Raw genomic sequence first — 27,124 nt, 5'->3', positions numbered from 1 at the left:
GACTGGGTGAAGAGAGCAGGAGGTGGAGGTCCGGAGTGGCAGGCACACTAAGATCTACTCTACCCGTCCATCTCATAGAAGACGTAACAGTCTTCACATCCCAGTTCCGGTCGATCAGATGTAGCAGCTACGTTATAGAAGAAACAGCAGTTGATCTGTTTCGGGGGGGGGCTGTTGCTACATAATAGGAGAGCATGGAAATTGTCCATCCGTGGCTGCTGCTGGATCGCAGCCAAAGGGATCGAGATCCAATCCATGTAGAACTCTGTAGTTATTCGGTGTTTAGAGAGTTTGTGGAGGGTTGCGTGTGTAAGTTCAGTAGCAGTAGCCCAGAGCAGAAGGTGTGAGGTGGGCTTGCTGGGAAAGGTGCAGTGCAGAGTGTGTAGACTAGATCATCTGTGGTTTCACAGCATGGAGTTGTGTGTCATCTTGGGATGGATGGGTTTGATCTGTGTGTGTGCGTGTGTGTGTCAGCGTGGGATGAATGGAGGGTGTGCTCTGATTGTAAACCCCAGCAGGTTGTGTTGGTTGAGTGGGTCTGGAAGCAATAGGGACTCAATCTTCTTCTACTAGACCACCGTGAACACACACACACATACACACACACACACACACAAACGGGGGTCTTAATCTTCCTCTAATAGGCCTTTGATAGCAAGATGGGGGAGCGAGAGAGAGTACTACCCTTCTGCCATACATGCACACAGACTCTCAAGTGTGTAGCTACACTACAAACTGGGGCTGTCATTAAACAACAGCTAAAGCGGAACATCATTGTGAGTCGTTGTTGGGACTAGGTGGACTGTGTGAGGGGTGTTTGGAATAGGACTGAGGGAGGGGTAGATGTGGGGGTAGGGTGTTGACGGGGGGCGGTAAGAGGTGCGGGAATGGGGAAACGGCAGCGGTCTTTGACAAGCCCTATTTGTCATCTGCCAGGAGGCCCGAATAGCTCTGAATGCAATACAGATGACTGCTGGGAAGAGAAGGGACTACAGTCCAGGCAACTAATCCTGCACAACCATGCCCCCCACCTCACACCATGGTTATTATAGTAAATGAAAACTGAAACAAAAACAAAAATTGGAAAAACAATTTAGTAAACTGAAATAAAACAATTAAGAAAAACATTTTTAAAAATATACTGAAACCGTCTTTGGCTGCAAAATGAAATCAAATAAAAACTATCATAAGTGTTTGTTTTTGAACAATAGCGGCAACAAAAGGTCAAGCTGAAACTTAAAAAAGTTATAAACAAAATAAAAATGTTTTTTATAAAACTCAAACTAAATAATTATCGAAAGACTAATAGAAATGAAAAATAATAGAAAATCACAAAAATACCATAACCTTGCCTCACACACACACACTCGCATATGCACACACACACACCTATACATATGCAGCCTTACCTCATTCATACAGAGGGGCGTGTGTGTTGGCAGGTCCCGTGCGAGCGTGTGTGTGTTTGGGGTAGGTTCCAGCATGATGTGTGGTGATTCATGGGTAAATGTTTGTCTGAAATGAATGATCCAGCTGATCCAGAGCTGTGTGTGCGCTGCCTGACAAGTGAAACACACTCCCCGTCCCCAGAATGTAAGATAAGAGAGAGAGGGTGGAGGAAGATAAATAATTGTGTTGTGTCATTGCTCCAAGCTGCTATTTGCTTCCTGGTCATGCTTTGTTATTAATTGCTTATTAACATGACAGCAAGCACTTAAAGATATCAGATACAAATAATTGAAATTAAGTAGAAAGGGCACATTGTTGGGTGTCTCTCTCTCTCTCTCTCGCTCTCTCTCTCGCTCTCTCTCTAGCCCTCTCTCTAGCTCTCAATTTCCTTCCTCACTCATTAAGAAGACAAAGTGTTGTCACTGTGAGAGATGGGTGGTACAGGAGAGGGAGGGGGGGCAGGGAGTAAGAAAGAGAGAGATTTTCTTTGTCACTGACATCTCTCATTTTCTCCTGCTGGGTCTCAGCGTTTGTCTGAATGAACAAAAGATGATTTATGTGAGATTTGAGCTGGGAGACTTCTGTTTTAGACCTTCCACAACACAGCTCTGGTTCAGTTGGAGATTCACTTGTATATTTCAACTCTAGAATTGACCCCAAGTTTTATTTAAATTAGAACCCACTGTATTCATCCCAGTCCTCTCCGAACTTCAGAATCATCAGTCTTATTCATTCTTCCACAGTCATCAGACACAACCTGAACCGTCACAGTACTGCCTGATCCTGAAAGCGAAATCATAACTCCTGGCTTTGATAAATCCTCGGGTTTGTTAAATTGGTGTAAAGCAGCAGTTTCAGATCCTAGCGGATGCAAATGCCATCCTTTACCCGGCACAGCGTGTATGTCAGCCAATCCCAGCCATCATAAAGCCATATGATGGATACACACCCAAATAAATAAATAACAAAGACTCCTATTATTTTTTTCTCCTCCCCTCTTTTATGGATCTGCAAAATGATATAACGAATGAGACTTAAAGAGTGAAATCGGGAGGGAGGGAAAGAGACAGAGGACAGGAATTATTAGGCTCATATATATTTATATATTTTTCCTTTGTTATTCTCTCATCTTTACATGTGAAGCTTGTTAAGAGAGCACACCCTGCCTGCCACAGAGTTCTAGGTGCGTGTGGGCGCCCTGCGCATGTGTGTCTGTGTCCTATTTGTGTTGTATCTGCTAACTTGACCCTGAACCCAGGCTTGACCCTAAACCCAGGCTTGACCCCAGGCTTGACCCTAAATCCAGGCTTGACCCCAGGCTTGACCCTAAACCCAGGCTTGACCCTGAACCCAGGCTTGACCCTGAACCCAGGCTTGACCCTGAACCCAGGCTTGACCCTGAACCCAGGCTTGTCAGCCAATCCCCCAGTGGTGCATTGACACGTTGTAGTTTGTACCTATGAGTTAGCATGGGCATATGCACAAATGCCATGCCCTGTGTTGCTTTCTTGACCTCTCAATCTGATGTCAATCACTTCCTCTGTCTTCCCCAGGTCCCGCCTCTCTGTCGATGCATAGCCAATTGTCTCAGCGGGTTTTCAGGACACGCTATAAGATAGTGACGCGCCTGGGCGGAGCCACCTCGCACACACCCCACTATAGCCACGCCCTCTCCTGGAGAGCCAAGAGGATCCATGCGGCCAGGTAATGCGTACACACACACATACACACAAATACTGCATACAGTGTTCCACTATTTGAAAGACGCAGTTTATAAATAGGCTGCACTCTGTAACACATGGTACGTAACACACACAGGCCCACACACACACTATGGTTCTTATGTTTAGTGTGTCTCCCTTCGTAATATCACTCAGCAGCACCATAACCCAGGAAGGAGGGCCTGTCTTTAAAGTAGCAGACAGGTGTGCCGTTGTGTGTTAGCCTGTGCGTGGAGCGGAGAGGGACCCCGAGAAATGGAGCTTATTTTTGCACAGTAGGTGACCCAGGGAATGAAACGTTTACACCGGTCCTCTGCTCTGTACGCTCTGAGCATGAATTTACACCTCTTACAATGGGATCTCAGAGAACAACCCATCGGAAGGGAGGGGGCTCTTCTCCGAACGTCATTACAACCTCCCGTCTCTCTTTTCCTCTCTGTCTTTATTGCTCTCTTTCTGCCTTTCACCCTTTCACTTTGAGAATGAGGGAATTCACTGAAATGAAGCTAAACGCATTTACTTAATAAGCACTCAATGAACATGTGATTTACAGGGCTCCAACTTAACCCCTCGCTCTTTATCCCTCCTCGTGTCTTTACCGCGCTCATCCTCACATCCATTCTATCCATCCTGTCCTCCTTTCTCCCTGGACGTGAGGAAGATGCTCGGTGCTAAAACAGAGATTCTAGAAAGTAAACCATCTAAATGAGATGAGGGGAAGGTACGAAGTGGATGATATGAAGTGGTTATGAGGTCATAACTGGGGGAACGGAGGGAGAGGTAATGAATCCCTATGATGATCTCATTATTGGCCCGACGTGCAATAAGTTCGTGTTATTCATGACCTCATCACCGTGGGACGGCCAGTTAGACAGTTAGTTAATGTTTTATTGTGATTGTTATTAACATAGACTTATGGTTTTATTGCGCCGCTAGTTAAAAGGTAATATGTTTATGCAGTTGGTTAATGTATTATTCCACTAATATGATAGGCCTGTGAAATGGCTTAGTGTCTTAATGATACTCTGTTTTCCTAAGCCTCGTAATGGGCTGTGGCGGGAGGAGATCACAAGCTGTTGCATATCGCGCAGGCACGCGCACAGACACACACACACACACACACACACCGTTGTGTTCACAGCGCGAAGGGTTCCGTTGGAGGTGCGGTGTGCTCTGCAGGTGTGCGTTTTGTCTCTGTGGCTGTGGCCGCCTGCTGTGTGCGAGTGTTTGCAGGTGTCTGTAGCCGTGTGAGACGTCCACCGACTCAGAGGAGATGCAGACACACTGGCTCCCATGACAAGGGGACACACATGGTTACAGTTCAGCTTGGGGAGATGCAGTAGTTTCTCTCTCTCCCAGTCAGGAAGATTATGTTACTGTATGCCAGTTTGGATTTGTGTGTTCTTCATGTGTTATACAGTTATCTTAATTGCCTCTATGTGAGTTTTTTGTTGTTGTATGTCTGTGTGTGGTGTCTCATTTTGTGTAGTTCAGGTTGAGCTTGGTGAAACAGTGGGACTGGCTGCATGAGGCTGAGAATGAAGCTCGGGCCTCTGGTGACTTATTACTATTCATTTAGCCGCTGTAGTAAATATTGATTAATCAAGGGATTTTCAATTTGAGCCGCGCGACATCCTGTGAAATATCACCAAGCCTGGAGATTGGGGGGGCGGAGGGGGGCTGGACAGGTCCCCTGGGAGAGAGGACGTTCTCCTAAGACCCCCCCACTTACTCCCCTCACTACCTCAATCTGTCTGACTCTCTCTAGCACCCCTGAACCTTTTATTAGTTCTATCCTAAGCCATCTAAGCAGTCCTAGCTCATCTATAGCAGTCTCGTCTCATCGTACCCCCTGCACCGAGTTCTGTCCTACCTCTGCAGCCTTCTCATATCATCCCCACTCGGTGTCCCCAAAGCTTTAGAGAGGCCCAAGATGTTGCCTCACTGTAGCCTCACTGTAAATATGGTTCATTCTGATTTCCATAGTGGGGCTGATGCCCTTGGCAGTGTCTAGCGCCAGCCACACATGATCAGTGAGCACCTCTACCTATCTGAGCACTCCTGTCACCCTTAACTCCCCTCTCTCTACTCTGTTAGTCTCCCACCCAGACCCAAGGGAAGTGAGCTGACCTGTCCCGTACCCAGCATGCCGTGCGGTTCTCAGTGTGGTGTCAGCAGTAATGGGCATTGTGGGTGATTGAGTGCTGGGGGAGGTGGGGTATTCCAGCCCCCGCCACCAGGAAATAGATATAATCTCAACATTAAGTCCATTAATAGTAGCCAGAGTTGAATTAAGAAAGCCGTAAAACATGCAGCGCACCGCAGGATAAATGACTGTCCCCTCCCTCGCTCCAGCCGTCCCTCGCTCCAGCCCTCCCTCGCTCCAGCCCTCCCTCGCTCCAGCCGTCCCTCGCTCCAACCCTCCCTCGCTCCAGCCCTCCCTCGCTCCGCCCGTCTTCTCCATCCCTTCTTTTCTCACCTACTCTGTTGCTTATTTGCCTCCCTCATGTTCTATGTTTTCCCTCTTTCTCCCTATCCATATCGTTGTGTTGCTGCTCGCCTTTTTCTTTTCATTGTCTGTCCATTCACCTCTTATTGTGTCTCTTCTCATCCTCACCTCATTTTCATACCTTTTCAGTATCACCTTATCTCTGCTTCTCAGCTCTTTTCCACCTGCCTCACTCTCTTGCACGCGCTATCATCTTGTCAGTTCTCTTTGGGAGTTCATGGTGCTCGATTGTTTGTTTTTGAGCTACTGTTTTGACACACACACACACACACACACACACACACACATGGTCTCTCATCTCGTCTAGTGCTCCTCGATTGATCAGGATGTGGGAGGCGGCAATAAAGGCTGCTCCGCTCTCCTCTCCTTTCTCCCATCACTTACACACTCATTCACTCCTCTACTCAGCCCTCCTTCACGCCAGTTCATATGGCAGTTTTACTCCTCTACTCATCACTTATCATATCTATTCCCCTATCGCTTTCTCACGTCTCCCTTCTTACTCGCGGTCCATTCTAACGGTCATGTTTTTACTTCTCTTTTGCTCTTTTCAAGTCCCCCCTCTTTCTCACACCCGTACACTCTCATCTACAGATTCCTGATTGCCTTGTCTTAATTTGATGTCGTCTTCCCCCAGAGGTGTCCCTTAGTCTCATACGATTAGTGTCGATTGAATTGTCTTAATGCGTAACGAGTGTGTTTAGGACCACTGTTACTGCATTGCTGTAAGCAGAGTGCAGTCCTCCTCTCCTCGCTCTAGGAAGGAGCTAGACTGTTTGCGCTGCTCAGTCTGTTCCAAGGGTAACTGTTTCCCCAGTATGAGCTTACTAATGCTTTCGCTGCAAGCAAACAGGCCAGAGCAGCATTATTCAGAGCACTCGCGCGACCCCCAAATTCTTCCCTGTCACCAAAACAAAAGTCTGATCGTTCATCAACGGCAGTAGTAGTGCTGAATCGCTCTCTCCTTCATCTGTGTGTCGCGCATGGTGAGAGCTGTACACACAAACACACACACGCACAATTTCACAGGCATGCAAACACTCAGAATATACTCACAAGAGAGTTCCTCTCTGCTATTTTCTCCACCTCTTCCACCTCCTCTCCTCTCCTCCTCTACACTCACCACCTACAGCTCTGTGGGATCATGGTCCATGGGGTCAACTTACCCCTGCTGTAAATTTACAGTGCATTCGGACCCCTTGACTTTTTCCACATTTTGTTACTAAAATGGATTAAATAAAATATTTTCCTCATCAATTTGCACACAATACCCCATAATGAAAAAGTGAGGGTTTTAAAAAATAAACACAGAAATAAATGATTTACATAAGTATTCAGACCCTTTGCTATGAGACTCTAAATTTATATCAGGTGCATCCTGTTTCCATTGATCATCCTTTAAATGTTTCTACAACTTTATTGGAGTCCACCTGTGGTAAATTCTATTGATTGGACATGATTTGGAAAGGCACAGAGGCACCTGTTTATTTAAGGTCCCACTGTTGACAGTGCATGTCAGAGCAAAAAGCAAGCCATGAGGTCGAAGGAATTGTCCGTAGAGCTCCGAGACAGGATTGTGTCGAGGCACAGATCTGGGGAAGGGTACCAAAACATTTCTGCAGCATTGAAGGTCCCCAAGAATGCAGTGGCCTCATCATTCTTAAATGGAAGAAGTTTTGAACCACCAAGACTCTTCCGAAGAAGGGCCTTTGTCGGGGTGGTGACCAAGAACCCGATGGTCACTCTGACAGAGCTCCAGAGTTCCTCTGTGTAGATGGGATAACCTTCCAGAAGGACCTAAAGGACTCTCAGACCATGAGAATCAAGATTCTCTGGTCTGATGAAACCAAGATTGAACTCTTTGGCCTGAATGCCAAGTGTCACGGCTAGAGGAAATCTGGCACCATCCCTATGTTAAAGCGTGGTGGTGACAGCATCATGCTGTGGGTTTGTTTTTCAGCGGCAGGGACTGGGAGACTAGTCAGGATAGAGGGAAAGATGATCTGAGGTCCTTGATGAAAACCTGGTCCAGAATGCTCAGAATTTCAGACTGGGGTGAATGTTCACCTTCACAACTACACACCTACACACACACACCTACACCTACACACACACCTACGCGCACACACACACACACACACACACACACACACACACACACACACACACACACACACACACACACACACACACACACAGCTCAAAATCTCTCTTCTCCCCCATAGTTTGTCCCATTAATGAATCACCATGGTGATTGGGATGATGTGTGTGCAGCCAGGATGTGTCCCCCAGGGCTGCTGGGGAGCAGAGTGGTATATTGGCGTGTTGGTGAAAAGGCTCCCCCTGAAACGAACGTGCTGTCTGGCAGGGGAGGATTTGTGTGGCGGACAGGCCTGGAGTACCTTTGATAACAGATCTCTTGCTTTGGGGTCAAGGGCGGCACAGGAATAGGTCAAGGAGAGAGAAGAGGGGATAAGGAAAGAGAAGAGGGATGGCTCTCTTCTCCTCCGGTTGTGTCACTTGGGGCTTTTTTAAATTCTCTCTATCTCTCCCTCCCTCCCTTTCCCCTCTTTCCATCCTCCCTCCTCCTCTCTCTCTCCCCCTCTCTCTCATTAATAGGGAGATTACATGGCGATAGTAGTGGAAATAGTGGTGGTGTACAGGAAGTAATATGTATAATGTTCAGTAATGATGTTGTGCTGGAGGTGGAAACTCATTCAGACAGCTGCCTACCTCACATTACTACCCTCATTCACACACACACACACACACACACACACAGACACTCATGATGCACTCTTATATAGGAACACACTTTCTTTCATACTGTATGTATGCTCACACACACTCAACCACACACATTGCCATTTTTCCCCAATACTCCCTCACCAGGTGCCTAGTTCCCCCCGTTCTCCCCTCCCAAGTCCTGCACCATGTGTCAGGGTTAACTGCTGTCTATGTTAAGTGTTCATGTCATATCCACATTAACCTCCATGATGGCTCCTCTGGCTGTTGGGCCCTGCTAAAGCCTCCCTGGGAGGCAGTCACTGCTCCTACATTAGCCTCCATTATGGCTCCCTGGGCTCCAGTTGCCCTGTGTAGGGCACACACTGATCTTATATTTGTGAAACTGAGTGTCTCTGCTGGTGAGTTATGGCCTGGTGCAGGAGAGGGCGAGAGGTAGCTAACTAGCGATCTCGCTGGTTGTTTGTCCTTGTGTGTGATTCTCTGTGTGTGGTTCTCTGTGTGTGTTTCTGTGTCTGTTATTGTGTAACTGTAGTTGTAGTGTGTGAGTGTTTACCTTAGCGTAGTTGTTTATGTGTGTGTTTGGGGTCCCCGCTCTGTTCTCTGTAATGGGAGGCATGAACTCTGACTCCAAACACATTGCCAGCCCATCTGAACTACAGCAGCATATTACCTCCAGCGCACTGCACACCAGTCCCAATCCCACCCAAATAAAAGTGACAGGCCAGTGCAATTTATTGCCATAAACCCCCCCCACACACACACACACACACAGTTACAAACACACAGTTACACACATAGCACAGAGGGTGACTTCCTTCGCTTCTGCATGTCATTTTGTGAATATTTATTTGTGTGTATTCTGTAGGCTTGTGGTTGTGGTTATCCTGTGTGTGTGCGATTGCGACTGCGTGTGTGTGTGTCTGTTCGGCACCACGCGTTGCTTCAGGACCCGAGGGCAGCCCTCCCTGCTCTGGCCTCCTGCCCTGTCTATTATCTCATTGATTTCCTCCTCTTTTCAATTCTCTCCATTTCCACACTGCCGCCCTTTCCATTAGGGCGGCAATTTAACAGAGTGCTGTGACACGGGAGAGAAAGAGGGAGGTGAGGAGGGAGGGTAGGACTGGGAAGCGTAAAGAGGGAGATGAGAAGGGGAGATAAAGTGGAGGAGGAGTGCAAAAGACAGGCAGAAAGAGAAGGGGTGGGGAAGTGAGCAAATTACAAGAGCAGTGTCATTCAGCTCATTACTACTTTGTGGTTATACCGAATTGATATTTTTGCCCAAGTACTGCGTTCTCCAGGAGTTATCATACCATGATGTTTCCTCCCATAGAAAATACCATCCCAAAACCTGGACTTGTCAAACTGTTCAAGCAAGATGTTCTGTGTATCCATGTATGCTTTTCCTAATGCTTTGCCAATTTCTCCCTCCTCACTCTATTCTGCTTTTTCTCTCTGTCTCTCTCTGTCTCCCTCTCTCTCTCTCTGTCTCTGTCTCTGTCTCTCTGTGTGTGTCCTCCAGGAGTGTGCTCCAGAGTCGTCTGCGTCCCCCCGGACAGGACAGGCACCCCCCGGCCCAACACTGGAGAGGCAGAGGGCTGGGCATGCGCTGGATTGGCGGAAACCTTTACAGCGTCTCAGCCAATAAGCTGTCCCGCACTGTGACAACCAGTGCGCCAATCAACAGGACAGGTACCACACACACACACACACCTTACAAATACAGTTTGAAGTCGGAAGTTTACATACACTAAAACTCATTTTTCAACTACCACAAATTTCTTGTTAACAAACTATAGTTTTGGTAAGTTGGTTAGGAAATCTACTTTGTGCATGACACAAGTAATTTTTCCAACAATTCTTTACAGACAGATTATTTCACTTATAATTCACTATCACAATTCCAGTGGGTCAGAAGTTTACATACACTAATTTAAATGTGCCTTTAAACAGCTTGGAAAATGATGTCATGGCTCTAGATACTTCAGATAGGCTAATTGACATAATTTGAGTAAATTGAAGGTGTACCTGTGGATGTATTTCAAGGACTACCTTCAAACTCAGTGCCTCTTTGCTTGACATCATGGGAAAATGAAAAGAAATCTGCCAAGACCTCAGAAAAAAAATTGTGGACCTCCACAAGTCTGGTTCATCCTTGGGAGCAATTTCCAAATGCCTGAAGGTACCACATTCATCTGTAAAAACAATAGTACGCAAGTATAAACACCATGGGACCATGCAGCCATCATACCGCTCAGGAAGGAGACACATTCTGTCTCTTAAAGATGAACGTACTTTGTTACAAAAAGTGCAAATCAATCCCAGAACAACAGCAATGGACCTTGTGAAGATGCTGGAGGAAACAGGTACAAAATTATCTGTATCCACAGTAAAACGAGTCCTATATCGACATAACCTGAAAGGCACCTCGGTAAGGAAGAAGCCAATACTCCAAAACCGCCATAAAAAAGCCAGTCTACGGTTTGCAACTGCACATGGGGACAAAGATTGTCCTCTGGTGTCCTATGGTCTGATGAAACAAAAATAGAACTGCAAGGCCATAATGACCATCGTTATGTTTGGAGAAAAAAGAGGGAGGCTTGCAAGCCAAAGGACACCATCCCAACCGTGAAGCATGGGGGTGGCAGCATCATGTGGGGGTGTTTTTTTGCAGGAGGGACTGGTGTACTTCACAAAATAGATGGCATCATGACGCAAGAAAATTATTTGGATACATTTAAGCAACATGTCATGACATCAGTCAGGAAGTTGATACTTGGTCGCAAATGGGTCTTTCAAATGGACAATTACCCCAAACATACTTCCAAAGTTGTGGCAAAATGGCTTAAGGACAACAAAGTCAAGGTATTAGAGTGGCCATCACAAAGCCCTGACCTCAATAGTATACAAAATATGTGGGCAGAACTGAAAAAGCATGTGCGAGCAAGGAGGCCTACAAACTTGACTCAGTTACGCCAGCTCTGTTAGGAGGAATGGGCCAAAATTCACCCAACTTATTGTGGGAAGCTTGTGGAAGGCTACCCAAAACGTTTGACCCAAGTTAAACAATTTAAAGGCAATGCTACCAAATACTAATTGAGCGTATGTAAACTTCTGCACCACTGGGAATGTGATGAAAGAAATAAAACTTGAAATAAATCATTCTCTCAAATATTATTCTGAAATTTCACATTCTTAAAATAAAGTGGTGATCCTAATTGACCTAAGCCAGGGACTTTTTACTAGGATTAAATGTTAGGAATTGTGAAAAACTGAGTTTAAATGTATTTGGCTAAGGTGTATGTAAACTTCTGACTTCAACTGTACACTGTGCCAGTCATGGTAGGCAAAGGTTATGCACTTGTTATAGACCACAGAGTGAGTGTGTATCTTGCGGTGTGATAGTGTGCAGTCATGGAAGTAGCACTATGGTAGACGAGGAGGAAATAGGAGGTATGAGGTGTGTTAGACATCTGAAATAATCAAGTTGTCATCAGTCAGTGGGACAGGAGGAGGGGCTGCTGCGGGGAGAACTGGACGACGCAGATTAAACCCAGCCCTGAGCTGCTCTCTCAATCTCTCGCTAGCTCAATCGCTTTCTCGCTCTCGTGCTCTCTGGCTCTCTGGCGCTCCCCCCCAATACAGAAAAACCACATGATATCACACGTGGAAAATCCTGTGAAAGCGTGTTTTTTGGAACACTTTCCATGTGACATTTCCCATGTGAAAACATGTTTTTGGAACACTTCACGTTATCTTTTACATGTGAAAACGTTGTGCTTTTAACAAAGTCTTTTCAACGTACATTTTTTTACACGCTTTGACATACAGTGGGGCAAAAAAATATTTAGTCAGCCACCAATTGTGCAAGTTCTCCCACTTAAAAAGATGAGAGGCCTGTAATTTTCATCATCATCATCAATCATTCATCATCACTTCAACTATGACAGACAAAATGAGAGAAAAAAATCCAGAAAATCCCATTGTAGGATTTTTAATGAATTTATTTGCAAAGTATTTGGTCAATACTTTGTTATATACCCTTTGTTGGCAATGACAGAGGTCAAACGTTTTCTGTAAGTCTTCACGAGGTTTTCACACACTGTTGCTGGTATTTTGGCCCATTCCTCCATGCAGATCTCCTCTAGAGCAGTGATGTTTTGGGGCTGTTGCTGGGCAACACGGACTTTCAACTCCCTCCAAAGATTTTCTATGGGGTTGAGATCTGGAGACTGGCTAGGCCACTCCAGGGCCTTGAAATTCTTCTTACGAAGCTACTCCTTCGTTGCCCGGGCGGTGTGTTTGGGATCATTGTCATGCTGAAAGACCCAGCCATGTTTCGTCTTCAATGCCCTTGCTGATGGAAGGAGGTTTTCACTCAAAATCTCACGATACATGGCCCCATTCATTCTTTCCTTGACACGGATCAGTCGTCCTGGTCCCTTTTCGGAAAAACAGCCCCAAAGCATGATGTTTCCACCCCCATGCTTCACAGTAGGTATGGTGTTCTTGGGTGCAACTCAGCATTCTTTGTCCTCCAAACACGGCGAGTTGAGTTTTTACCAAAAAGTTATATTTTGGTTTTGGACATTCTCCCAATCTTCTTCTGGATCATCCAAATGCTCCCTAGCAAACTTCAGACGGGCCTGGACATGTACTGGCTTAAGCAGGGAGACACGTCTGGCACTGCAGGATTTGAGTCCCTGGCGGCGTAGTGTGTTACTGATGGTAGGCTTTGTTACTTTGGTCCCAACTCTCTGCAGGTCATTCACTAGGTCCCCCCGTGTGGTTCTGGGATTTTTGCTCACCGTTCTTGTGATCATTTTGACCCCACGGGGTGAGATCTTGCGTGGAGCCCCAGATCGAGGGAGATTATCAGTGGTCTTGTATGTCTTCCATTTCCTAGTAATTGCTCCCACAGTTGATTTCTTCAGGTCTACAATTTTGTTTCTGGTGTCCTTTGACAGCTCTTTGGTCTTGGCCATAGTGGAGTTTGGAGTGTGACTGTTTGAGGTTGTGGACAGGTGTATTTTATACTGATAACAAGTTCAAACAGGTGCCATTAATACAGGTAACGAGTGGAGGACAGAGGAGCCTCTTAAAGAAGAAGTTACAGGTCTGTGAGAGCCAGAAATCTTTCTTGTTTGTAGGTGACCAAATACTTATATTCCACCATAATTTGCAAATAAATTCATTAAAAATCCTACAATGTCATTTTCTGGATTTTTTTTCTAATTTTGTCTGTCATAGTTGAAGTGTACCTATGATGAAAATTACAGGCCTCATCTTTTTAAGTGGGAGAACTTGCACAATTGGTGGCTGACTAAATACTTTTTTGCCCCACTGTACATAACTGCATTGTGTGTGTTTATTTATACAAAATGTATTTTTCAACGTGTCCTCACCTGGTATTTGAACTGAGTTCATCTGTGTTCCTACACTTTGGACTTCAAAGTGAATCTCAAATTTGTTAAAAATAAACTCAAAACTCTTATTTATCATAGTGATTCGGGAGTAACATTGAAGCAAAATAATATGGCCCGCCAACATTAGACGACTATATAGAAAACCCTCAAATTGCTGAAATTAGTAAATGAAATCAATGATGAACCAAAGTTTAATTTATAACTCAAATAACAATGCAGATGGCAGTCTTTTGCTAAGTGCGTGTGGGTGCAGATTAGTGCACCTTAAATCCAGCCGTTGTGAGTTCAAATCCCAGGTGGGGTCATACTTTAGCTGAGCAGCGTACCACTAACCTTTAAATCAGCATTTCATAACTTTACTTATAATGATTTGGGATGGTTTGAGACCATCTGGGACCATCATGTGATGTCCTGGAGACTGGTAAAACAAATGTATTGAGAAAGTCTTACAAACATCCTGAATTGTTCCTCGCCTTTACGGTAAAACTAAATGTCACGTGTGAAACGTTCCAAAAACACATTTTCAGGGAAGTGAGTATTACATTCAAATGGTGACTAGCTACAAATGAAATAGTATATGTTTCTTTTGTAACACAGGCACTTACAGTGCCTTCAGAAAGTATTTCTCGCATTTTGTTGTTAATAATAGTGTTTAACATGATTTTTGAATGACTACCTCATCTCTGTACTCCACATGTATAATTATCTGTAAGGTCCCACAGCAGTGAATTTCAAACACAGATTCGACCACAAAGACCAGGGAGGTTTTCCAATGCCTCCAAATGGTAGATGGATAAACAAAAAAGCAGACATTGAATATCCCTTTGAGCATGTTGAAGTTTTTAATTACACTTTGGATAGTCTCTTAAATACACCCAGTCACTACAAAGATATAGGCGTCCTTCCGAACTCAGTTGCCAGAGAGGAAGGAAACCGCTCAGGGATTTCACCATGAGGCCAATGGTGACTTTAAAACAGTAGTTAGAGTTTAATGCAGTGGTCACCAACCTTTTCTGAGTCAAGATCACTTTCGCAGTCAAAAAGCAAGCTGAGATCTACTACTCAGTGGGTCAGAAGTTTACATACACCAATTTAACTGTGCCTTTAAACAGCTTGGAAAATTCCAGAAAATGATGTCATGGCTTTAGAAGCTTCTGATAGGCTAATTGACATAATTTGAGTCAATTTTATTTCAAGGCCTACCTTCAAACTTAGTGCCTCTTTGCTTGGCATCAATAGGAAAATCAAACAAAATCAGCCAAGACCTCAGAAAAAAATTGTAGACCTCCACAAGTTTGGTTCATCCTTTGGAGCAACTTCCAAACACCTGAAGGTACCACGTTTATCTGTACAAACAATAGTACACAAGTATAAACACCATTGCGCCACGCAGCCGTCATACCGCTCAGGCAGGAGACGCCTTCTGTCTCCTAGAGATGAACGTATTTTGGTGCGATAAGTGCAAATCAATCCCAGAACAACAGCAATGGACCTTGTGAAGATGCTGGTGGAAACCGGTACAGAAGTTTCTATATCCACAGTAAAAACGAGTCCTATATCGACATAACCTGAAAGGCCACTCAGCAAGGAAGAAACCACTGCTCCAAACCCGCCATAGAAAACCTGACTACGGTTTGCCACTGCACATGGGGACAAAGGTCGTACTTTTTGGAGAAATGTCCTCTGGTCTGATGAGACAAAAATAGAACTGTTTGACCATAATGACCATCGTTATGCTTGGAGGAAAAAGGGGGAGGCTTGCAAGTCGAAGAACACCATCCCAACCGTGAAGCACGGGGGTGGTAGCATCATGTTGTGGGGGTGCTTTTCTGCTGGGGGGACTGGTGTACTTCACAAAATAGATGGCATCATGAGGATGGAAAATATGTGGATATATTGAAGCAATATCTCAAGACATCAGTCAAGAATTTACATCTTGGTCGCAAATGGGTCTTCAAATGGACAATGACCCCAAGCCCTGACCTCAGTCCTATTAAACATTTGTGGGCAGAACTGAAAAAGCGTGTGCGAGCAAGGAGGCCTACAAACCTGACTCAGTTACACCAGCTCTGTCAGGAGGAATGGGCCAAAATTCACCCAAATTATTGTGGGAAGTTTGTGGAAGGCTACCCGAAACATTTGACCCAAGTTAAACAAATGCAAGGCAATGTTAACAAATACTAATTGAGTGTATGTAAACTTCTGACCCACTGGGAATGTGATGAAAGAAATAAAAGCTTAAATAAATCATTCTCTCTACTATTATTCTGACATTTCACATTCTTAAAATAAAGTGGTGATTCTAACTGACCTAAAACAGTACATTTTTACTAGGATTAAATGTCAGGAATTGTGAAAAACGGAGTTTAAATGTATTCGGCTAAGGTGTATCTAAACTTCCGACTTCAACTGTATGCTATAGTATAAAGATGAAATTGACAATATTTAAAATAGAAACAAATACACGCACCATGTCCATAGCATATTTATCAGCGACACGGATTATCGATGGGGGGAGTGTTAGAACTAATTTTCTAAAATCTGTAAGCTATAATAATTTGAATTGTTGTAAAATAAAATAAAAAGGACTTTGTGGACTTACTATGTGAGGTAAAGAAAAAATGAGTGAGAAGCCCAGCTGGGAACTTTCCTACATTTGGGATTTGAAGCAGGCCAGGTACTAATATGCGTGCTCAAACGCGCGCTCCGTCAACAGTAACAGGACAGAGAAACCAGACACATTCTCATGGCTCTCATGGAGCGCTTACATGATGGTAAGAAGTAAACCAAAATAAACCAAAAGGGTTGTGAACTCTGCAAACAACGTTTCCACTCTGAGAATGAGAACAGTAAATTACTGTAATTAATACATGCATTAACATAAATGCATGTAACCAAGTGACAGGGATTAACAGTAAATTGCCTGTTTTGCGAACGGTACGCTACCACATGGGCACTCTTAAAAGTGAATTTCGGGCCGACACTGTAGCCTAGACGGCTATTCTACTTTGCGGGTATAGGAGGGCGGCAATTTTTGGGGCCTCGGCCTATGGAGGCATATCAACCAGGACCGGCCTGATCAGCGTTGATTAGTCTATAAATTAAGAAGAGATTCTGTATCAAATTATACCATGCCAAATTGGAGAGGATTGGCGCATTGTCCATTTGACACAACATTAGCGCATATACAGTGGGGCAAAAAAGTATTTAGTCAGCCACCAATTGTGCAAGTTCTCCCACTTAAAAAGATGAGAGAGGCCTGTAATTTTCATCATAGGTACACTTCAACTATGACAGACAAAATGAGAAAAAAAATCCTGAAAATCACATTGTAGGATTTTTAATGAATTTATTTGCAAATTATGGTGGGAAATAAGTATTTGGTCACCTACAAACAAGCAAATGAATGACCTGCAGAGTAACACACTACGCCGCCAGGGACTCAAATCCTGCAGTGCCAGACGTGTCCCCCTGCTTAAGCCAATACATGTTCAGGCCCATCTGAAGTTTGCTAGAGAGCATTTGGATGATCCAGAAGAAGATTGGGAGAATGTCATATGGTCAGATGAAACCAAAATATAACTTTTTGCTAAAAACTCAACTCGTCGTGTTTGGAGGACAAAGAATGCTGAGTTGCATCCAAAGAACACAATACCTACTGTGAAGCATGGGGTGGAAACATCATGCTTTGGGGCTGTTTTTCTGCAAAGGGACCAGGACGACTGATCCGTGTAAAGGAAAGAATGAATGGGGCCATGTATCGTGAGATTTTGAGTGAAAACCTTCCATCAGCAAGGGCATTGAAGATGAAACGTGGCTGGGTCTTTCAGCATGACAATGATCCCAAACACACCGCCCGGCCAACGAAGAGTGGCTTCGTAAGAAGCATTTCAAGGTCCTGGAGTGGCCTAGCCAGTCTCCAGATCTCAACCCCATAGAAAATCTTTGGAGGGAGTTGAAAGACCGTGTTGCCCAGCAACTGCCCCAAAACATCACTGCTCTAGAGGAGATCTGCATGGAGGAATGGGCCAAAATACCAGCAACAGTGTGTGGAAACCTTGTGAAGACTTACAGAAAATGTTTGACCTCTGTCATTGCCAAAAAAGGGTATATAACAAAAGTATTGAGATATACTTTTGTTATTGACCAAATACTTATTTTCCACCATAATTTGCAAATAAATTCATAAAAAATCCTACAATGTGATTTTCTGGATTTTTTTTCTCTCATTTTGCCTGTCATAGTTGAAGTGTACCTATGATGAAAATTACAGGCCTCTCATCTTTTTAAGTGGGAGAACTTGCACAATTGGTGGCTGACTAAATACTTTCTTGCCCCACTGTATAGGCCTCAGAGCCAGAACAACCTTGTCAACTGCTGTTGAATAATTAATGAATGGTCAGACACATCCAACCTTTTTTTTAAAGAAGATGGATGTAATTATTTACTAGCAAGCAATTAAAACGTGCTCTACATCCCAGCGCATTTTGCGGATTAGCTGCTTGCGCATCAAAGGTCAATTGGAAAGAAGAGGAGATATAGAACGTTTAATTGACAGACTAAGTTAGCAAAACAATCGCTTATAATCATTAGTAAACACTTACATTATTAGGTATGGATGATCTACGTGAAAATAAAGTTTTAAAAAATTATCCTAAAATGGATATAGGCCTATTCCATAACTGTCAATTACATGGTTATTCATTCAATTACCGTCACAGCCCTAGGGTTTTCCCTTGTGCTCAAATGTTGTCACGTGTTGTTTCATTTCATCACATGTTGAAATGTTTCATCCCCGTGTTACATTTATTTCACACGTGCTCACCATGTTGTTACACGTTATCGCATTAACGTCACGTAAAATCACACGCGATCACGTGAAAATCATGTGGGTTTTCGTAAGGGGTCTCTCTCCTCCCTCTGTCACATACAGACTTGGTCTTTCTTTCTCTCCCCCTCTCTTTCTTTGATTTACAGTCTCTCTCTTACTCTCTCTCTTGCTCTCTCTGCCAAAATATGTGGCTGGATTTGAAGAGTTCCCTTCTGTCCCTGCAGCTTGTGACTCGCCTCCTGATACACAAACACACACACACACACACACAGAAGTGCCATTTTCACACACCCACTCTCCACAACACCACATTCCAGCATGCTCTGAAAATGCCTTCAGTGTCCACCACAACAGCGGTTATAATTTCAGATCTCACCAGTCCAGTTAGCTGAGATTACACGTCTTATTTTCCTGGTCATCTGCCAGTGGCCTCCCCTCATAGTGCCAAGATCACAGGAACACACACTGATGAAGAGGATATATTTTACATCTGCAATATTCCAAAATTAGAGACTTGGCTAGGTATCAAGCCTCCTTACCTTACCTCCCCCCTCTTTTCCACCATACCCATATCTCGTTCCCTGCTTCCTTCCCTCCCTCCCTCCAAACACTATAGGCTTGGAGAGCTATCAGGTCTCCGGTACACTCTTAGAAAAAAAAAGTTGCTATGTGGAACCATATAGTGTTCGTCGGCTTGTCCCCACAGGGGAACCGTTTTTGGTGCTAGGTAGATCCGTTTGCAGAGTTTTATTTTATTTTACCTAGAACCCTTTGCAGTTTTCTACCTAGAGCCCTTTGCAGAGGTTTCTACTTAGAACCCTTTACAGAGGGTTCTAGCTATGGTAAGATGACATGAAAATAGAACTCTCTGGCCACGCACACCAGTGGTAGGTTTGGGGATGAAGAACAGAAGCGTATGCAAAAAATACGGTTATCTGTAAAATAAACCTAAAAAATACATTTTAGCTTTATTATACAGATAACCATATATATGTACATACAATACACTGCCGGTTCACTCAGGCTCCCTTCTATTCTCCTACTCACTGCTTAATAAAATCACAGAAAATACGACACTGAACAAAAATATAAATGCAACAATTTCAAAGTTACAGTTCATTTAAGGAAATCAGTCAATTGAAATAAATTCATTAGGCCCTAATCTATGGATTTCGCAAGACTGGGAATACAGATATGCATCTGTTCATCAGCTGTCCGGGTGGTTGGTCTCACATAAATCCTGCAGAAGAAGAAGCCGGATCTGGAGGTCCTGGGCTGGCGTGGTTGTGAGACCAGTTGGACTTCTGCCAAATTCTCTAAAAGGACATTGAAGTCAGGTTATGGAAGATACAGTGGCTTGCGAAAGTATTCACCCCCTTAGCATTTCTCCTATTTTGTTGCCTTACAACCTTGAATTAAAATGGATTTTTGGGGGGGTTGCATCATTTGATTTACACAATATGCCTTCCACTTTGAAGATGCAAAATATTTTTAATTGTGAAACAAACAAGAAATAAGACAAAAAAACAGAACTTGAGCGTGCATAACTATTCACCCCCCCCAAAGTCGATACTTTGTAGAGCTACATTTTGCAGCAATTACAGCTGCAAGTCTCTTGGGGTGTCTTTATAAGCTTGGCACATCTAGCCACCGGGATTTTTGCCCATTCTTCAAGGCAAAACTGCTCCAGCTCCCTCAAGTTTGATGGGTTCTGCTTGTGTACAGCAATCTTTAAGTCATACCACCTATTCTCAACTGGATTGAGGTATGGCCCTTTCCAAGACATCTAAATGTTTCCCCTTAAACCACTCAAGTGTTGTTTTAGCACTATGCTTAGGGCCATTGTCCTGCTGGAATCCGTCCCAGTCTCAAATCTCTGGAAGACTGATACAGGTTTCCCTCAAGAATTTCCCTGTATTTAGCACCATCCTTCAATTCTGACAAGTTTCCCAGTCCCTGCCAATGAAAACCATCCCCACAGCATGATGCTGCCACCACCATGCTTCACTGTGGGGATGGTGTTCTCGGGTGATGAGAGGTGTTGGGTTTGCGCCAGACATAGCATTTTCCTTGATGGCCAAAAAGCTTATTTTTGTGTCATCTGACCAGAGTACTTTCTTCCATATTTTTGGGGAGTCTCCCACATGCCTTTTGGCGAACACCAAGCATTTTTTGCTTATTCTTTTCTTTAAGCAATGGCTTTTTTTCAGGACACTCTTTCTGTAAAGCCAAGCTCTGTGGAGTGTACGGCTTAAAGTGGTCCTATGGACAGATACTCCAATCTTTGCTGTGGAGCTTTGCAGCTCCTTCAAGGTTATCTTTGGTCTCTTTGTTGCCTCTCTGATTAATGCCCTCCTTGCCTGGTCCGTGAGTTTCGGTGGGCGGCCCTCTTCTTTCCATTTTTTAATAATGGATTTAATGGTGCTCCGTGGGATGTTCAAAGTTTCAGATATTTTTTTTAGAATCCAACCCTGATCTGTACTTCTCCACAACTTTGTCCCTGACCTGTTTGGAGAGCTCCTTGTTTGTGCCCCTTGCTTAGTGGTGTTGCAGACTCTGGGTCCTTTCAGAACAGGTGTATATATACGGAGATCATGTGACACTTAGATTGCACACAGGTGGAATTTATTTAACTAATTATGTCACTTCTGAAGGTAATTGGTTGCACCATATCTTATTTAGGGGCTTCATAGCAAAGGGGTGAATACATATGCACGGACCACTTTTCCATTTTTTTGTAGGTTTTTTATTTTATATTTTGAAACAGGTCATTTTTTTCATTTCATTTCACCAATTTTGACTATTTTGTGTATGTCCATTACATGAAATCCTCATAAAAATCCATTTAAATTACAGGTTGTAATGCAACAACAGGTTATAAAACAGAACACCAAGGGGGTGAATACTTTTGCAAGGCACTGTAAATGTCCATTCAATTCTCTGGCAACAGCTCTGGACATTCAAGCAGTCAGCAGGCCAATTGCACGCTCCCTCAACTTGAGACATCTGTGGCATTGTGTTGTGTGACAAAACTGCACATTTTAGAGTGGCCTTTTATTGTCCCCAGCACACGGTGCAACTGTGTAATGATTATGCTGTTTAATCAGCTTCTTGATAATCCATCCACCTGACAGGTGCGGGGTATCTTGGCAAAAGAGAAATGCTCACTGACAGGGATGTCAAAAGAATTGTGCACAACATTTGAGATATTTTTATTTTTGTGTTAGGACATTTCTGGGATCTTTTCTTTCGGCTCATGGAACATGGGACCAACACTATACATGATGCATTTAAATTTTGGTTTAGTGTAATTTGAAATACAGAAAGCATGGCAAAGACATACAACTATGTCAGTTTAAAACATTAAATTATAGCTGTCAGGTCATTGCATCATATCTGCCTGGGCACACAGTGGAAATGGCTTGCAGTGATGGCAGAGGCTTAAAGACTGTAATAGCCTACTCTAGGCTACTGATGAGTGCTGAGCTTTCTGGTGCCAGAGGCTGCCGGGGCATCACCCAGGTGGGTGCTACTTGCTGGTAGTGGAGGAGTGGCTACAAAGACAAGCGGCTATGCTACAAATGGCTGTCTGTGTCGGGCACGGCGAGGTGCGTTGTCTGATCCTCACCCGACGACTCCCCCCTGGCTGTGACCGTTATGCTTCATCCCCTGTGACTGTGCTATTTCCTTCCACCGCTCAGGCCGTTGACGCTATGAGAACAAACTGCTTCAGTAGACATCCTGATTTTGAACGGCTTTAATTGACCTGTTTAATTACTTGCATGTGCTGTGTAAGTAATTCCGCTCTTAGCTGGCAAGTACGGCCTACATGCAATGTAATAAAACTACTACTACTGCAGTGTAAACACAGACATGGACATGCACGCGTGTCCGCACACAAACACTGTCAGTCGCAGTGGTGTATTAATAACGCCATAATACCCCATTTTTTAAATGTTTAGTCTTTATAGAGGCGGTTTCTTTTTTTTCTCAATCTCTATTTTCCCCAAACAGTGCGGTTGTCCAGTCCACAGGAAGTCTCCCACACCACCTCTAGCACTCTCATCCGGCCCTCCAGCACTCGTTTTGTGGCTAGGTAAGCACTTTAGTACACACACACCCTCTGCTACCTGTACATAATTGCACAACGCTATGTTTTCTTGATTGTGTGTGTTCTGTCTTCCAGTCGTGCGGTTCAGAGGAGTCTAGCCATCATCAGGCATGCTCGTCAGAAGAAGTCCCAGAAGCAGTACTGTATGTACTACAACCGCTTTGGCAAGTGTAACCGTGGCAACACCTGCCCCTACATCCACGATCCTGATAAGGTGGCCGTCTGTACCAGGTAACACACACACCCACACCTAACATGCACAGATCTCCTCAAAACCACCTGTACAGACTGTGTGGGCTCTCTGATTGGCTGCTCTGTGATCTGATGACTCTTCCCATTGGTTCCTGCAGGTTCCTGAGGGGTACATGTAAGCAGACAGGTGGGACCTGTCCATTCTCCCATAAGGTGGCCAAGGAGAAGGTGAAACTATGTGACACACACACACACACACACACACACACCATCCTTGAGGTGAGAGTATGTGAAACGTCAATGTCTCTCTCACACCAGCTGGGTTGGAGTGTACTGTGTAGTTAGTCAGTTAGCGTTTGCCCCCGTCAGGTATATAGCCAGGGAGGAGGTGAGAATATGGTGTCTCACACACTTACAGATCTGCAAACATTGAAGGATTAATGCTAGGGGGTAGGGAAAGGGATTGCATTAGGACCGACTGTTAGTTTACCACCCAGAGATAGATATGGAGACATGTCACATACAATATGTGGTTTTTAGAGTTATGGTTGGTGTATAGAGATGCAGCTAGAGTCTTCACTCACTCGATTGGCACAGCTCCTGTCTCTGTGCTCTCACTGGCAGTATTAAGATATACACACACACTCCCACTGGTAGTGTACACACTCAGAGACGTGACCTGATTCTATGGTTAGGGGGGTGCGTGTTGAAAGGAGTCGATGGTACGGGCGATGGGGGTATCATGACCAAAATGGTGGTCCCTATCCCATGTCTCAGATGTCCCAACATGGTTTACACCTGAACACGTACACCTTAATAGGCATGGGTACAGAGAGTATGGCATGAGTACACAACCCCTTAATCAACTAGAAGACACACCTACACACAGCTGGTTACACATACCCAATATGTTAAAGGTCTGAGACACATACACACACACACACCTGAACTGGATAAATCACAAATAGGTCAGAAGTATGACTCTTGTTTCTAAACTGTTTCAATTTGGTGCCAATTGGTACCATGCCAATTGCATGCTCCCTCAAAACTTGAGACATCTGTGGCATTGTGTTGTGTGACAAACTGCACATTTTAGATTGGCCTTTTATTGCCCCCCCCCCCAGCACAAGGTGCACCTGTGTAATGATCATGCTGTTTAATCATCTTCTTGATATACCACACTTGTCAGGTGGATGGATTATCTTGGCAATGGAGAAATGCTCACTAACAGGGATGTAAACAAATGTGTGCACAACATACTGGAGAATTAAGCTTTTTGTGCATATGGAAAATATTTTATTTCAGCTCATGAAACATGGGACCAACACTGTACATGTTGCGTTTATATATTTGCTCAGGATAGATCATTGGCTGCATCTTTAACTTCCGTTAAACGACTCCCTCTCTAACAGAGAAAGAGTACAAACTAAAAGATAATAATCACATGTTTAGTACTACCAACAGTCAACACAATGGTTCATCTTCGATTATTAATTCTGCTTCATAGCTACTAATTACATAGTTGCATAGTAATAAGTGTAGTTAAAATGTCTCATTTGTTTATCTGGCCCCATAGCACAGAATAGGGTCATGTAGTGGTGTTTAACTAGGTGTTTAACGAGGCCAGTCCGTATAGGGTAAAGGAAAGTGCTTACACTGGACAGGGAAAGATGTTTTTCTTTAGACAAACAACCCACAGACAGGTGTCCTGTCCAGCCTCGCAACCCAATATGCACGCATACTAGTAGGGACTGGGGATAGACGAGGAGCCCCAATCCTGTAACCCCCCAGAAATAACTCCTGAAACTAGACCCTCTGTACTGTACCCCCACCTCCGCCCGTCCCCCCTTCCTAACCCCTCAGGCCCTGGCAACCGTAACTCGTACACACAGCCAGCACATAAACGCATCATGATAGCTAGCTGGACAAGCTGCGGCCTGGATAAATATTTCTGTAGCAGTTAATTAGGTAAAACTGATCCCATCCCAACGAGCCGCCCTGATTCTCTCATTGCCCCCCACACCCTGGCCCTCTCCGTATAGCTCTCCCTCTCCTAGCTCCTTTTCCCTTGCTCTCTGTCTCACACCTCTCTACATGGTGTATATTTAGACTGGCCTGCACCACTCTCACACAGCGTACCTTACTCACACACAAGAGGACATTTCACACCTGCATGCAGGCTGTCACACGCGCACACACACACACACTCTCTCTCTTTCTCTGTCAACTGCAATTAAGGCCATTTAACAGCAGAGGCAGTGACAGATTGTAGAAGGCGGGACCTATTTGAATGGTGGATTGGCTTGTTGACTTTAACTCTACATCTGACTGTGTTTTCTCTAGTATGCTGTGAATGAACTTTCTTTCTCTTTCTGTCTTGCCTCTCTCGTTCCCTCTCTCAATTAAATGTTCAATTCCATTGAAAATGCTTTATTGGTGTGACATTTGTATGGAGATATTATTGCCAAGCAGAGATCGGTAACAACAACTTCTCTCTCTCTCTCTCTAGATGCCTGTGTGTTCGTACTTCCTGAAGGGCATATGTAACAACGGTAGCTGTCCCTACAGCCATGTCTATGTGTCCCGCAAGGCTGCTTTGTGCCAGGACTTCATCAGGGGATACTGCCCTCAGGGAGAGAAGGTATGACACACTCTTAAGAATACACACACACACACAATCAGTCAGTCAGTCCCACACACATGTATGTACACAAGCACTCACATACACCTTCTCTCTCTCTCTCTCTCTCAGACACAGATACTCTTTCACACACACGTACACACAGTCAGTCAGTCACACACGCATGGGGACAGGCACAGGCATTCTCTCTTTATCATGATCTGATGACCTATGGTAGAGAAGGTAGATATACCCAGTGGTGTGGTGGAGGGTATACGCCGTTTACTCACTCGGTGGGCATTGCGTATTTAAGTGATAGATGCCCGAGAAGCCGGTGTTTGGAGGATAGATTGGCACCTGTGTTGTTTGGCCCGAGACGAAGTCCCTTCGAGGGGCATTATTACTTTTACACAACGGGTTACCAACATATTCAAATAACGATTGACGTATTTCCATTAAAAACGTATTTTTGATTCATTTATTCATATTATTTCATCCTTCCACAAGATACAGTCCCGAAACAAATCTACTGTAGGGGGTCTACCCAAGCCGACTGGTCATTCGTTCTATTGGTTCGGTTGCACTATTAGACTACTTGCACTATTAGACTACTTGCACAGTGCAGCTTGGTTTGGCCTGACTTTGAAAGACCAAAATGGGATGTGTCATTTTAGGTCATTCGGAGTGTATGTCGCTGTTTCTCAAATCATTTTTCACAAAGGGAACCTTTCCTTCATGGACCGTTTGGCAAAATGAGTGTATACCCACTTCTCCAGGCACCGCTACACCACTGGACACACCCTCGTGGACAGACTCTTCACACAAACATATGAACTGTCCTCCAAAACAGCGCTGGGTATGGAGGGGACAGCTGTTGAGAGTGAGGGCTTGTCAATAGTGACATAACTCTAGTGTCTGAGTGACACATTGAGGACCAGAGGGTAACAGTGCACGGCCACACAGACACCCCCAAAAAATGGAGAGTTCCCATACACACTCGGTTTCCACATTCACCGCTAGTACCCCTCCTGTCCTCTCTTTCCGCCTGTCTCTGTCTCTACCAATCCTATATCTGTTCATCTATCCCCTCCCTCCTATAATCCTCTCAGTTGTTGTTTATGAGTGTCTGTGTAGCACATGCTTTTTCACACTGTCAGGCCTCATTTATATATAGCACAGAGAAATGAGGATATATAAAACCAAAGGGCATTCATATTTATTCTATTAGCTGAAGTGCTTAGGTCTGGTGTGTGTGTGTGTGTGTGTGTGTGTGTGTGTGTGTGTGCTCGCGTTTGTGCTTGCTAGCTGGTGGCTGTGGGAGGGATAGCAGGCAGTAATTACAGATGGAGGAAGTGCTGAGGATGGCACTATGGGGCAGGCAGGCAGACACTCCAGCAGCTCAGGGGTTAACCCCGCTTCCATCTCCATCCTCTTTTCTCGTTCCATCTCTCGCTTTGTCTCGCGCTCACTATCCCTCCCTCCCTCTCTCTTTTCTATCTGTCCACCGTCACTACCTTCTC

General features: G+C 44.5%; 1 protein-coding gene across 3 annotated transcripts in view; it reads left to right on the top strand.

Annotated features, from left to right (window-relative positions):
- Positions 1 to 27,124, top strand: part of zc3h3 (zinc finger CCCH-type containing 3) — a 99,507-nt gene that overhangs the window by 60,733 nt on the left and 11,650 nt on the right. For all 3 annotated transcript variants that reach the window (XM_024420288.1, XM_024420297.1, XM_024420279.1), the window contains exons 4-9: positions 3,003 to 3,153; positions 9,947 to 10,116; positions 22,696 to 22,777; positions 22,868 to 23,023; positions 23,143 to 23,212; positions 25,494 to 25,625. In XM_024420288.1, the coding sequence (XP_024276056.1) occupies positions 3,003 to 3,153; positions 9,947 to 10,116; positions 22,696 to 22,777; positions 22,868 to 23,023; positions 23,143 to 23,212; positions 25,494 to 25,625 (761 nt within the window). The remainder of the gene's footprint in view (positions 1 to 3,002; positions 3,154 to 9,946; positions 10,117 to 22,695; positions 22,778 to 22,867; positions 23,024 to 23,142; positions 23,213 to 25,493; positions 25,626 to 27,124) is intronic.

Source organism: Oncorhynchus tshawytscha, linkage group LG01, assembly GCF_018296145.1.
Source record: "Oncorhynchus tshawytscha isolate Ot180627B linkage group LG01, Otsh_v2.0, whole genome shotgun sequence".
Classification (NCBI taxonomy): domain Eukaryota; kingdom Metazoa; phylum Chordata; class Actinopteri; order Salmoniformes; family Salmonidae; genus Oncorhynchus; species Oncorhynchus tshawytscha.
Note: the sequence above shows the minus strand (reverse complement) of the source record. Positions and strands in the feature narration are given on the sequence as shown.